Source organism: Rhea americana, unplaced genomic scaffold (assembly GCF_003343005.1).
Source record: "Rhea americana isolate MKP2758 unplaced genomic scaffold, rheAme1 scaffold_2, whole genome shotgun sequence".
Lineage (NCBI taxonomy): Eukaryota > Metazoa > Chordata > Aves > Rheiformes > Rheidae > Rhea > Rhea americana.
The window spans coordinates 15,525,903-15,539,304 of NW_028186149.1; the positions used below are offsets into that span (position 1 = coordinate 15,525,903).

Consider the following 13,402-nt stretch of genomic DNA (forward strand, 5'->3'; position numbering starts at 1 on the left):
GATACATCTGAGAGCTAATTATTTAATAAGAATTGTACACATATGTAACATTTTTGATCCTCTCAAAGCACTTCAAAAATAATTTAGCAAAGCTACTATGCATAGGGTAGATTAATATAGTTCATAATTTACAGATAAATGGATCAAAATTCTGAAGACTTATAATGGTCTCTAAATCTGATGGTATTGCTCAAAACAAGTATTTATTGCTTCTATTTTCAGCTAATATAGAGCATGAACTTTATGGCTACAGAAAAAAAAAGGTGAACAAAAGAAAAAAAGAAAAAGAAAAAAGAAAAAAGATAGGTGAACATTTTCATGAATAGCTTTTTATCTCTGGTATTTTTGAATCTGGAACTGTTGCACTGTCATGAAGCATTAAAGCTTAAGTTATAATGCTCTTCTAGCAGCAACAGAGAATTCTACATGTCCCTTTGCTCTTTCTTTCATGGAGCTAAAGTAAGAAACTACTCGCCTCCAGAGCTCGTTTTATTCTGTGAATATATTTATCTTTAAAGTTAATAGATTTGAGACTTGGTAAACTAATAACATGGCAGGTTACAGCCCTAGAGACTACAATGTCTAGTCCTAGACACTGGAAATGTCCTGATTTTGTCATCCCCTGACTAGACTTGAAAGCCAAATGGCATAGATGGGATTGCATAGAGAAAAGTTTGATTGCTAATGTTGCCTGAGTTACTCTGGGTTGTTGTGAAAAGCTGTCTTTTGTATATGGAATATGTTCATTATTAACAAGAGTTAAGACAACAAAAATGTAGCTTGAATAAGTGCATTTGTCAGTGTTCTTCAGTATGTTAGTAACACTGGAGCTTTTATTACCATACAGATGTCTACATTCTGCTTTTTGGAAGTATTTTTTGAAATGCTTTCTTTATGTGCTTAATTTTWTAGAAAAGCTGCAAAATACAGACAACAGAAACCTGTTCTGTTATGGTTCTAATTATTAAAAATGTTAGAATAGTAATTTCATTTTGTTGTGGGGTTACATATACATCCTTAATATTTTTCTGCAACAATCTTTCTCTTTTGCTTCTTGTAGAGAAAATATACTTTTAAAGCATTTCATAACTGGCTACAAATTTATTTTTAAATGTGAATGAAGAAAATTAAGGGATTTTGTTTACTTCCAAAGCATTCGAGTAATCTTGAGTAATCTTTTCTCAAAAATCTCTGCTGGTTTATAGTTATGCTCTTGACTTTACTGGCAGCTCTGCTTAAGATCCGATTTAAATGTAAGCCTTTGTGCTTTGTAAGATTTTATTTTTCAAAATTCTATGTGAATTGCAGAATTTTAGCTCTCTAATTTTGTTAAAAATGGAGAGAAATAGGTAATACCTGCTTTTTGTATAATTTTATTGAAGAAAAGTTAAGAGCAAGGGTACAAAAACTTTTATTTATTTTTTTGGTCCTGACTGCTGTGTTTTATTAATAGTGTGATGTAATCCTAATTCCAGGCACTGCACAGATTACTTCAGGAGGACAAGTAGAATATAGAGCTCTGTCTGGAATTCACTACATGGTATGGTACCATTCTGTTGGCCTTATCTGGACTAGTGAATTCATTCTTGCTTGTCAGCAAATGACAATTGCTGGAGCAGTGGTTACTTGTTACTTCAACAGGTATGTGCAGAATTGCCCAAAGTACACATTTTACAGCTATTTCAGCATTTTCTTTCAATCTCTTTCTAGAAAAAGTACTGTCAAATAAGTTCCAACTTATGCCAATATCTTGGAATTCAGTTTAATCTAAAATGGTGTTGCTTGTTGCAAGAAATTGGGTAAGATTTTACAATGTGTATGATATCAGTATGACTCACCCTTACCTCTACACTTGCTAGGTCAAACTGATCCTTGATATAAGCCAGTAGAGCTCTGCTGAATCTGATGAAATTTCAGTTCGTAAGGGACAGGCTGCATTTGACCCTTTCCCAGGAGACTATGTTAGCTCCAAATGGAGGTGTAATATGTAGCACCTCAGTAATTTCATGTATTCATAGGTATATTATTCCTAAGAGTTCATCTTTGCTCTGGCTTTTAATTTGTTCTGTGTTAATTCCTGGTCTGTTGTATTTTTTTTTCATTCTGTGCAGATATTTTCAGTTAACTGCAAGTCCTCTAACAGCACTATTACAAATTCAGAGATGTATAAACAAAATTTCTTTAGTTTTGTATTACTCTGACAGGTAAATGTAGGGTAACTGAAGAAAAATCATATTTACTTTTCATGGTTTATGTGGGTTGTTTGTCCCACTTTCTGTAAAATTGTAAAACAAAACTAAACTGTTTTCCTGCAGTGGCATGGTGCTATGCTAACATAGTRGGGGAAAATTTAATTTTAAGAATATGTTGTTGGGTTTTTTTGACAGTGAGGAGAGTAGTATTCTGAAAACATTTTTATTCATAAATGTTTTATGAGCTTTCTTAACCTCATTGCTRTGTTCCTCTACTCCACTTTCTGTAAGGAGATTTTCTGATCTGTGAAAAGCTCTGGCATTTTAAGGCATTTCTTCATTTTGTAGTAGAGGAATATGATGCTTATCTCCATTTATTGGAAGACCAGCCCCTGAGGAATGTGGTCTGAGGGTGATTCAGGTGAGCTGCCTTGGAGGCTGGCAGGGCCTAGGGATCCTGGAGCTCAGGCTGCCAGGGTGCTGGGAGGTAAGGCTTTGGGCTTCTCCAAAGCTTAGGCACTAGGTTGCTGTTGACAGTTCTAAGAATGTATCCCTGGATGTTTCAGTTTCTGATAGAAAAGCCTTCTGCAGGAAGATTTCCAGGTACTCTGTTCTCCTTCATCCTGCGTGGAAGGCAGCATAAGCCTTACTTGCAGGAGTGACTCTGAGAACTTCCCTCTGCGACAGACAGTAGCTCAGTTTCATCTATAGCCACAAAACTGGAAGCCCTGGTAGTGACCACGTCGGTTTCAAGCATTGTTTATTGTCACGGAATTAGTGTTAGAAAGATGTTCGTAGTGCAGACAGAAACAAAAATGTTCTTTTTTTTAACAAGATTGTTATCTGTAGAGTAACATAATCTCACACTGCTATTTTACATGCCATGATAGAATCTGAAAAGAGAGGGACTCCCGTTTCATATGTCATCATCTTTTTTTGATTGAAGCTCTAAAAACAAGTAATCGGCATGTTTATGGTTCTGTGCATAGTTACCTGCTCTTTTCTTCTAAGCATATTTGTGTTTCTTAAGCTTTAGCAATTGATAGTTCTATAATAAAGCTGAATGCTGGGTCGCTAAGGTTTCATTTAAAAGAGCTTGCTTGGGAAAGCACAGGAAAGGAAGAAAATTTCACTGCCTTTTACTGGCTTGCGTGCTGCGGTGCATTATGGTGAAACACACCATCTAAGTCCCCAAGGCAAAGGCACTGGCCATGTCTTCATGCAGAGCAGGAAAGCAGCTGTTGAAGCTGTTGTGATGACTTTTACTGCTCGGTTAAACTCTTCCACTGTCCTGCTCCAGGAACTGGCTGCAGAGTAGAGAAGATTCCTGCTCCTGATTGTATTGAAATCATTTTGCGCAGATACTTTTAAGCTCTCCTCTTGCTTGCCAGGTGACATGTACTGTGTTGAGTGAGTTGTGGTTGGGAAGGGAAATGTGGTATTTCTGTGGTGGTGATCCCTCTTCCTGGCCTTTAGGCCGCCAGCGCAGGTCTGTAGAGGCACCACAACAGTGAAGGAACAGGAGAGGATGGTGAACGGGCGGAGTTGCTGCATCATTAACAACAAGCTGTTGTTATCTCAAGCTGTTCCAGCAATTCTAAGCTTGTTTGCTCTTTACTGTATTCCTTGGGGGCAGTGTCATAAAGACATGTCACAAGAGTTGTTTATGATACCTCACACAAAGTCTTACTGGCTAGTAAATGCTCCGAGGAAATGGCCTGGCCTTTCCTTGCRGAAATCGTCTTCCGCCACACATGCAGCAATGTACTGCGTGGCCAACAGCCACAAGTGCAGTTAGGAATGGGGGAGTGGGAAGTGGCTCTTGCCACATCAGTTTTACAAATGACATATGTCTGACCTGCAACACTGCCACTGAAAATGGATTTTTTTTAATTTCAAATTAGACTTAAGTAACTGAAAGTTTTTATTAATTTAATGAAATAAATAAAACTTATGTAAGAATTACTTTTTATGGCTTGTGAAATGGGCTCAGTCTTTAAGAAAAGCTCTTTCTTAGTGTTGCTATTTTACAAAAAGGTTTATTTTCATCGTGATGTGCTTATAGGTTATATGTATATTTGCCTTTTCAATGAGATGATGGTTTGTCCCTCTCTGGGATTAAAGGAAGGTAGTATGCTAAATTAACTCATGTTACAGGGATCACAGTCCTGTCCATGCTGGAGTTTATTCAGTAATTCTTGCATGTCCTCCCTTCATGTGTGCGAGTATAATTATTTGAATGTTTATGCATTTGTAGAGTTGGAGATCTGTGCCTCTGCTCTGCAAACCCTTCTGCACAGGCTTGAAATTAAGCATGTATACAAGTATTTCCAGGACTGGGGCTTTGAACCTGACTGTAAGGTGCTCAGCACCTCAACTTCCAGTTTTCAGTGGGAGTTGAAATCCCACAGAATTTACTAACATACATCTCGCAGGTAGTCAGCAGTCTAAGTTTATGAATTTGCACCAGAGCCATTAAGAGATGAACTGGGACCATATTTTAAAGGATTCCCCTCCCCTTTTCACATACAGCTGTAGTATTTGTGAGCATCCTTTGCCCTACTCACAGACTTGGCTGAGCTCAAGCGAAAGGGCCCTGCAGCACGGATGTAGTCAGATGGGTCCCCTGGGCTCTGGAGAGCAGGTAAAAGAGCAGTTGAAAGTAGAGTCCCTGTGTTAWTTGTATAATGTCTCGATTACTACAATCTTGTAACTCATTCTATTTGTTTAAAAACTGAGATTCCTATTTATTTAGGGAATATATGACTTTCATTAACATTTTTTAAAAAGTATTTTTATACTAAAACTCTTGATCTCAATTGAAACAGTCTTTGGAAAAGGTGAGATGACACTGAAGAAAACCATAAGCACAGCTTTGAAAAGAAGGACAGGCTTTTAAAGAAAGGCATTCCTTTACTTTCAATTGTCTAAGTCTTTTTGGCCTTCTAGTTTGAATTTTGTCTTTACAAAAAACAAAGTGGTTTTAAAATGAGAGATGAGATTGATGTGTGATCACCTGATTCAAGAAACTTGGTATTAAGAAATATTAAATATCACAGAGATCACAATAAAATAAAGACAATTGGCAGCACTAAAGTAAAGTTGTTAAAAGATGATGTGATACTGAGTACAGATGCACAGGAATTTGAAATAGTGGTGTTCTATATAGATCAAACAATCCTGCAGCAACAGGAAATAGGAATGCTGGTGGGGAGAATCAAGCTGTGGCGCTGACCAGTTGTGCCACCAGTTCTATGCAGGCAGCTCCTTGTTTTTCCCCAGTACCTTGTTATGTGCCTCGGGGTACCCTGTCCATGCACCACAGCCTCCACGCGCAGGATTCGTTGCACAATATGAACCGTCTACAAAAGCTTACGCACGTAAGCTAGGCCCAGCTAAGCTAGTGCTGAAGTTGTTTTCAGGATTGCAGCCATACAGTGTGGAAAAGCTGGATGAAACTTCAGTCGTGATGGTAATTTGGGTAATTGGGTATAGGTGGATGGCTGAACCGATCTTGAGCTTGTTTTGAGTCACAAGCATTCACCGTTACCATGGTTGGCTAACCAGTTTCCTATTTTGAGGCAGTTCTGTACTTTCTGCAAGCAGTTTCAAAGCAAAATGACAAGCAACCTTGTCGGAGCCTGTTCCAGTGAGAATTCCTTTGTTAGGACAAGGCTTGGAAAAGCTTCCAAATGTGTAGAAATTTATCTAAACAAAACTTAAGATCCTGTGATTCCTGCTCATTAATCAGTCCTGATAAAAATACCAAAACCTTACTTCATTTTTCTCTTCAATGGCAAGTAAATTATTAACATAAGAGTAAACTTTGTCCTTTCTGTATTTCTTACCCTTCGTTAACATTTAACTTGCAGATTTCAAATTCTGAGATCTGACCAAGACTGTCATATGTAAGATACTGCAAAAGGAAAAGGAGCAATGGTACTGTATGKGTGGAAAGCTCATGTATTTTGAGATGTATGTTTCTAACACAGAACCTTGAAGTCTTTAAGAAAGGCTTATTCAGTATAAAATTCCAGTATCCCCCAAGCTGTTCCCCAGGTTATAAGACCAAAAATAATAAATGCAGTAACTGCTTTGCTGGAATTTCCTATTTCAAATAATGTGGTATATTCACATATTTAAATTTAACTTTTCAGATACAAAGTAGCTAGCATTTTGAAAGGACTACAGTGATACCTTCAGGATTCTTGCAGAACTGTGATAGCTATCTTAACATAGTGTGTATGATTTAAATCCTTGTTGAGGTGAGAACTTAATAAAAATATATTTATAGATCTTTTTAGCGTCACTCAGTCACTCTTTCTTATCTCTTCCTGTTTATTTTTTTTCCTGTAAACTATTAATTTTTTGAGATAAGAGAGGTTTTGAAAGAATTACTTATAGAATGTCTTATTTGTGATTTAAGGTCTGATCTTTACTTAATGGCTTATTTAAACTGCTGCTGGTTGCACTGCCTGAGTAAATTTTTCATAACTATACCTGTTATTTAAGAGTTGCCTTATAGAAGGTTATAAGGAAATATTAATCAGCATTTTTTTAAGTCCTCTAAAACATTTCTTTTAGGTATTCATAGTGTTTATCTTTTTTTTTTTTTTTTTTTTTTTTTTTTTTTTTTTTTTTTTTTTTTNTTAGTGTTTGAACAGGAAGAGGGGAATGACTTTAAGTTCATTTCTTGGTTTTCATATAAATTCTTCAGAGCTGTGTCATACTCTTCTCTGTAAAAAATTCACATTAAACTGACCTTTATAAAAATCAAGAAAATAAAATCTGGATTGGGGATTCTTCTACCAATTATAGGAGGTTGATTTTTATCTCTGCTTTTCAATTTTGGAATACTCATTATTACCCCAAAACAATACAGGTTAATGTACAGTAACATTACAGCTTTTTTAGGCCAAATTATTATTTTTAATATATAGCGTCAAATTCTTTTTTTGTATATTCTGTTTAAAACAAAACCTGCCCAATGATAGGAAATATGCATTAATTATCTGAGCAAAATTTAAAACAAAATTTGGCCAAGTTGTGACAATAAAAGTAGACAGTTTTGCACATAAGATCTTGTCATTTTTTTTGATTTTAGTTTTACCACTGAAGCAGAAATAGTGAATTCATTCCTTCAGACTAAACTCTTACTGAAAAAAAAGTCAAATGAAAGATTGCAGAGGGAAAAAGAAAGGACAGAAAACAGAGAGAAGTGTTCAGGGAAGTATAATTCTCAGATGTTTTTCACTTCTGATATTTTCCATACCAGGTTTTTCTAGATATTTCTCCATTACTGAATACATCAAAACAGTCATTGCTTCAGAATTAAACTAGTCCAATAAAAGTTTTAAACTTGGCTACTTTCATTTGGACTATAGTGAATGTTCAGATGAAGTCAGTAGGAAAACTGGAGTTATTTTAAATGCTGCAGGAGATAGCAGATTAATTCATTAAATCTCCAGAATTCTCCTGAAATGATACAATGTATATCTTCTTAAATAACAGTTTCTGAAACATTTTATATTGTTTGTTTTTCTTTCTAGAAATAAAAATAGCCCACCACGTCACCCAGTCCTGTCTTCCATATCAGTTCTTTTTTGCTATCATCTAGGAACTGTTGTAAAAGGGTCGTTTTTAATCACAATACTGAGAATACCAAGGATTTTTCTCTTGTACCTTTATAATTTCTTAAAACAAAAGGTAGGTATATACTCCTGTAACACCATATAATTAGTAGTTAAAAGGTGAGATTCAGGGAAAAAAATGTGAAGAACATATGTGTTGCTTAAAAAATGGGTGATAGAATGTGGCTTTTATGTTTTATTCCATTTTCTTCATGTAGAAAGTCTTTTCAGTGTATTTACCTTTTTTTTCTCTCAACTAAGATATTTTTAAAATAAGAAAACATTAGCATTAAAAATATCATTATTTACTTTTTACATGTAAAGTTTTTATGAAGGGTAAGGGAAAACGCAATTTTGGCAGAAGGCTTTATTTAAAACTTTCACTTTGTAAATTTTTATAAAAGAAAAATGAACTAAGAATTATGTTCTTATTTTGAGTATAAAATATCTTCTATAGAAAAGATTTCACTTGTCTTGTGATGTGGGTTTATAAAAAGAGTATGTGAAATAAGAACTATTCCAGACATTTGCACAGGATCTAAAACACATTTTTTAAGACATACAAAAATATAGTTTGATTGTTGCTTGCCTTCTTTCTCTCTTTCACGCATCTCTACATTTCTCACACTCTGCTGAAAACACACTATTGCAGTTCTGGCACTATGGCAAGGAGAGAAGCTCTCATGACTGCGCAGCTTTGATTCTAGAGAAACATTTAGACAGAAAGTTTCAAATGTAGGTCTTGAAATTTATACCTTTTYCCCCAAAGTTTGTCTTGGCCTTGAAGCAAGTTGTGTATAATTATGAGAGGGTGTTTACACTGAGCATCTCTGGTACTGATGAAGCATGTATGAGACATGGTTTGTGAACACCAAAATAAAAGTCAGTCTAAATTAGGTGCTTAGAAATTCTGTAAACATATAGGTTTATGTCACTTTTGTATGAAAGTCTTGGTTATAAAACTTGATGAGCTGGGTTAATTAAGAACTTTGTTTAAAGGTGGTAGGTGGGATGAGTTATTCTAGAAGGAAAATAGACTATATTTTGCTTTTAAAGGAAGTAGAATGAGTGGACTTTGTAATCTGACTAATTGTAGAAGATTTACCTAGCAAAGAAGGATTGTTTGTCTATAGCAGTGTTCTTTAAGCTTCTTCTGTCTTCTTCTAGTCCGATTGCCAACCATCTAGCTGAGACAGGTGTGACATGACCTGTGGCTGTAACTGCTCCTAAAGAGGCTGGAGATGCTCAGGCCAGCTCATGTCCCCAGTCCACAGAAGGATCCCCCACAAAAGTAACCTAGCTCATTCCCATGGAAGGAAGGAGGAGCTGCGGCTCCTTTCTGCTGAGGTTCCCTCCATACAAGGCAGGAGTGGAAGTGATGAAGGATGGAGAAGGGATGCTGCATTCCTGTAGAGCTGACCCAGAATTTGCCACCTGTGCAAAAAATGTTCCTGTTCTCTATGGAGAACAGAAGTCAGGGAGCATCTAGTTGTCTGAGAAGGACTGCAGGTTTTGCAGGTAAATTCACTGGTACTTTCTACATGGAAATCTTCAAGCAGAATAGCAGAGAGGAGCTTGCAATTGAAGGCCCCTGCTATAGGTATTTAATAAATAGCACCTACTGAGGTTTGTACATTTTTAATAAGGTAATTTCTTCAACAAAAAACGATACAAGTATTACAGTGGTGTCAGGAATCTGTATGCATATATTTGTGTGAATGTGCAGTGGCCATTTTAAAGGGATTAATCCTGGAATATTTTCAGGAACTTTGTGAGAAAAAAGTTAGGAGGTTCATGGTTTATGCACAGTTCCATGGTAGTTATGGGACCTGAGGATTTTATACAGTGACCGCAAGAGGTCTGCTTTCAAAAGTAAACCAAAATCATTCTGATCTCTAGAAGAGAGAAGTTTGAAAAGACACATATATCACTGCACTGAGTTTCCTTTCTCTGAGCAAAAGAGCCATTTAAAATGGGAAGGCTACTGTGGCTGCCAACATGTCTTTTCTTGTCTCATTTAGTAAAATGTTTACATGTTAAACAATTCTGAGCTTTTGATATGGTATTGGGGGTGGACCGTTAGTTTTTTTTGCTTTGTTTTTGGTATGAAATTAATATAGATCAAAATCCTTGTTAAATTCAAATTGTTTAGTGAATGGTTTGTTCAGGAAAATGTAAGCCTTTTTTTCCTGCCCTGAAAAATGAATATGTACTCTGGGTCAATATACACACAAATGTGCAAAGAAGTCCTCCTGTTTTTTCCTTTTATTTCTGTCTGGTGGTGTACCAGTCATTTCAGAAATGTGAAGATTTTTTGACAAATGACAAAAAAGATAAAAAATTGCCAAAGTACTCCTTGCTCGCTGAAAAGTGTTGTAAGGGTTACTGACTTGCCTGTCTGTTTTGTTCTTCATGCAGCTGTTAGCTCACTAAAGCTGCTTACAGCATTTTTCTTCTTTCTCAGAGAAGAACCTTTCATCCACAGGAAGAAAAAACTGCTCATCTCATCAGTCATTAATACTGTAGAGTTTGAATTTAAAACATTACCTATAATGTGAAAAAAAAAATCTATTGCCTAAGTGAATGCTTTGTAAGAAGAGACAGAGTGACCTGTAGAGCAGATTTTTCTAAAATGTCGGTTTTGAATGAATCTAATTCTGCATCCAGTAACCAAACATTTCATTTTATTACAGGAAAGTGCATGTGCAAAGTGCCTGTTCAAGTGCTGTTTCTGCTGCTTTTGGTGCCTGGAAAGATGTTTAAGATACTTTAACCAGGTACACTCTATCATTTCTCTATCACTTGACCATCTGCATGCCCGTTTAGAAACCATGCGTATATCTAACTGCTTTTAACATAGCAAACAGTGTCCAGTGCATGGAAACCAGTTAGCTGTTGGCCAGCTAAACTTTTTATTTTTTTTTTTTTTTTTAAAAAGAGGGGTCTTCAGCTTAGGTGGAGAATGTTACCAAGAAACAAGGAATGGACAAACATGCAAGGTACTGAGTGGAAATTTCAGAAAACTTGTTAAAACAGCTTGAGATGGTTCTTTTAGAGGGCCACTGCTATTTCCAATGGTTTCAGGTCTTAACATCTCCTTAAGTTGTGCCAGGTAGACTACTGAAATGCAGAGTGTCCAAGTGGAAGGAAGCAATGAAGAAGTAAGATATCTACCAGGAGATGTGTCACTGAACTAGGGAACCGAATGTGTGCAGCCTATTTCTTTACTTCTATTAGAGACAAAATCTAGGGATTTTATTTATCAGAATTGAGACCTTGTTGTGTTAGACACTGTACCCTAGTCCCTGTCCATTGCTTTTATAAAACCTTATAGGTAGTTATATTTTTTTCCATTTGAAGGTCCCTATTAAAATCATTGAACTGTTGGCTGATTTCCATCATTGATATATCTGGGAATAAAAGCCATGATGAAAAAGTCAGATGGTATAATAATCTCTTTCTTTGAAAGACATCTCTATTTTGTTAGCAGTTTGTTTCATAAGTGTTTATATTAGAAATAGATGATTTCTGACATACAGCACTTTTTCAGACACTTGACTCGTGCTCTTTGCTTCCTGATCATTTTCTCCAAGTTTTTTTCCAACTCTATCTGCATCATTATATATAGTTAATTTTTTCTTTGTCAGTCCCCTTTTGTTGTCTGGTGGCTGTGGGTATTCTTAATGTGAAGGGAATCAGATGTTGTTCATGTTGATTCCTAACTCTGTAACTGTTACTTTTCTTTTTCTCATTGCTGAGGCCAGTAGTGAAGTACATAGGAAGATTCTGATAAAGTGTCTGATTACTTGTTCTAGTGTACGTGCATAAGTTAAACTTAATCATGGACAACTATACAGAGGAAGTTTTTCACTTATTTCAGTCTAGATTACGTACTTGTGTGGCAAAATCTTTAGTTCTAGCTGATGAATTTTCCAGACTTACATTTTTTGGGTAGATCTTATGGTCGCTGACTTGGTGAGGAATCTCAGTTAGTTTTGACTGCAAGCATTCCATTTATAGTCACCATTCCCTTGGCTTCCTGCCTTTCAAAAAGATAGCCAGCATCTTTGTATTTGCTTTTTCCAGCTGTTATATGCTATGTGTTTTTGTTTTAAAAAAAGAAATAATTATTGTGCTGTTCTTCCTTTGTTTCAGAGCTTATATCTATTCTCTTACAAGAGTTCCTGTTTCTTAACTTATTGCAGGAAAAAAAAATCTGTTTTCGAGTATGAGTTGGATTTTTTTACCTAATGATGATAGTAGTAAGTTTGCTCTTGAATAACTGTTTGAACATCTTTTTGGCAAAATTGGTGGCACTCCGTGTGGCACCCAGGGCAATTTGGGAGAGGTTGGAGGAGAAGAAAACTAGAAACATTTTATAAGACATGTAATAGAAGTTTTATCTGTATGAAAGGGTAACATCAGGCTGAAGATTAGTGCATTATGTAGGATGATTAATTTATTTAATTGTTTTTTCTTAAGCTTTTTTTCCTATAAAGATTATATTCAAGCCTGATTTAACAAATACATTTTTAATAAGATTGAAAATATAATCCAATCTTCAATTTTGCAGAATCTGTGGCCAAATTTAAAAAAAGAAGTCAAACAGTCTACAGTTTTAAGCAGCTTAACATATGGCTTGATTAACAGAAGTGCTGACCTCCTAAGAGCTCTGTTGAGATCAGTGAAAGTTGCGGGGTACTGCCTTGAAATTTCATATAGTTGTTGAACATGGACTCAAGAATAAGACTTCATTTTTTTAAATTGCTTGTACATATGTTTCTAACATTTTGAAAGTATTTTTGAGTATTCAGATTCTGATTTTTATATGAATTGAAATTACTAAAATGTGGAACAGCTGTTATAAAAGTTGGTCCAAAACTCATTGTATGTAGTAACATTTCTTACTGTGTTGTTGCCTTTTACCCCAGTATTACATTCATCATACTAATAAGCACATTAAACATAAAGACAACCTTCTCCATCACTGTTTTCTTCAACCTATTGTTATATTACATAGATTACTTAAATTTTTCTCCTCCTTCATTCACAAGTTTAATCAGGATTAGACAGAGTCTTTGTTTTCCATCTGGGAAGCTTGTGGATGAGAAACAGGTGTTGGAGGAAGTAACACTGGTGATAGAGAGTGTGAGGTTCTTTCTTCCCATGCAGTGTTGACTAAGAGCTCTGTTATGTTATGTTGTCAAAGGGTGCTTTTTGGGCTGAGTGTGCCATTGTTCATGTGGGATTTAGCACGGACTTTGGCTGTTGCATGCCTCCCCGAAACTCCTCTCCAAACTCAGCTGAGTTCTAATTGCTCCCTTGCAGCTCCACTCAGAAGKGGCCAAAAAGGTACCCTCTTGTCTTCACATCATGTCAGAGTTCTGTGCTAGTTGCTGACAGTTGCCATATCTCCAGTGGTAGTTTTTGGAGGAATGGGAATGTAAACCCAGGATCATGTCCACATTGCAATGTGGATAATTACATTCTGCCTTCCGAAGATTTCTCTTGGATTTGCAACTGGATCCGGTGCTAAACTGTGGTGTAGTGTTGCTATGTGCTGCTAAACAGTTCACTCCT

The 13,402-nt window shown here is 36.0% G+C and overlaps 1 protein-coding gene across 3 annotated transcripts in view; it reads left to right on the forward strand.

Annotated features, from left to right (window-relative positions):
- The window catches only part of SLC44A3 (solute carrier family 44 member 3), a 40,769-nt gene that overhangs the window by 16,106 nt on the left and 11,261 nt on the right, over positions 1 to 13,402 (forward strand). For all 3 annotated transcript variants that reach the window (XM_085303605.1, XM_085303603.1, XM_085303604.1), the window contains exons 9-11: positions 1,476 to 1,641; positions 7,742 to 7,898; positions 10,516 to 10,599. In XM_085303605.1, the coding sequence (XP_085159731.1) occupies positions 1,476 to 1,641; positions 7,742 to 7,898; positions 10,516 to 10,599 (407 nt within the window). The remainder of the gene's footprint in view (positions 1 to 1,475; positions 1,642 to 7,741; positions 7,899 to 10,515; positions 10,600 to 13,402) is intronic.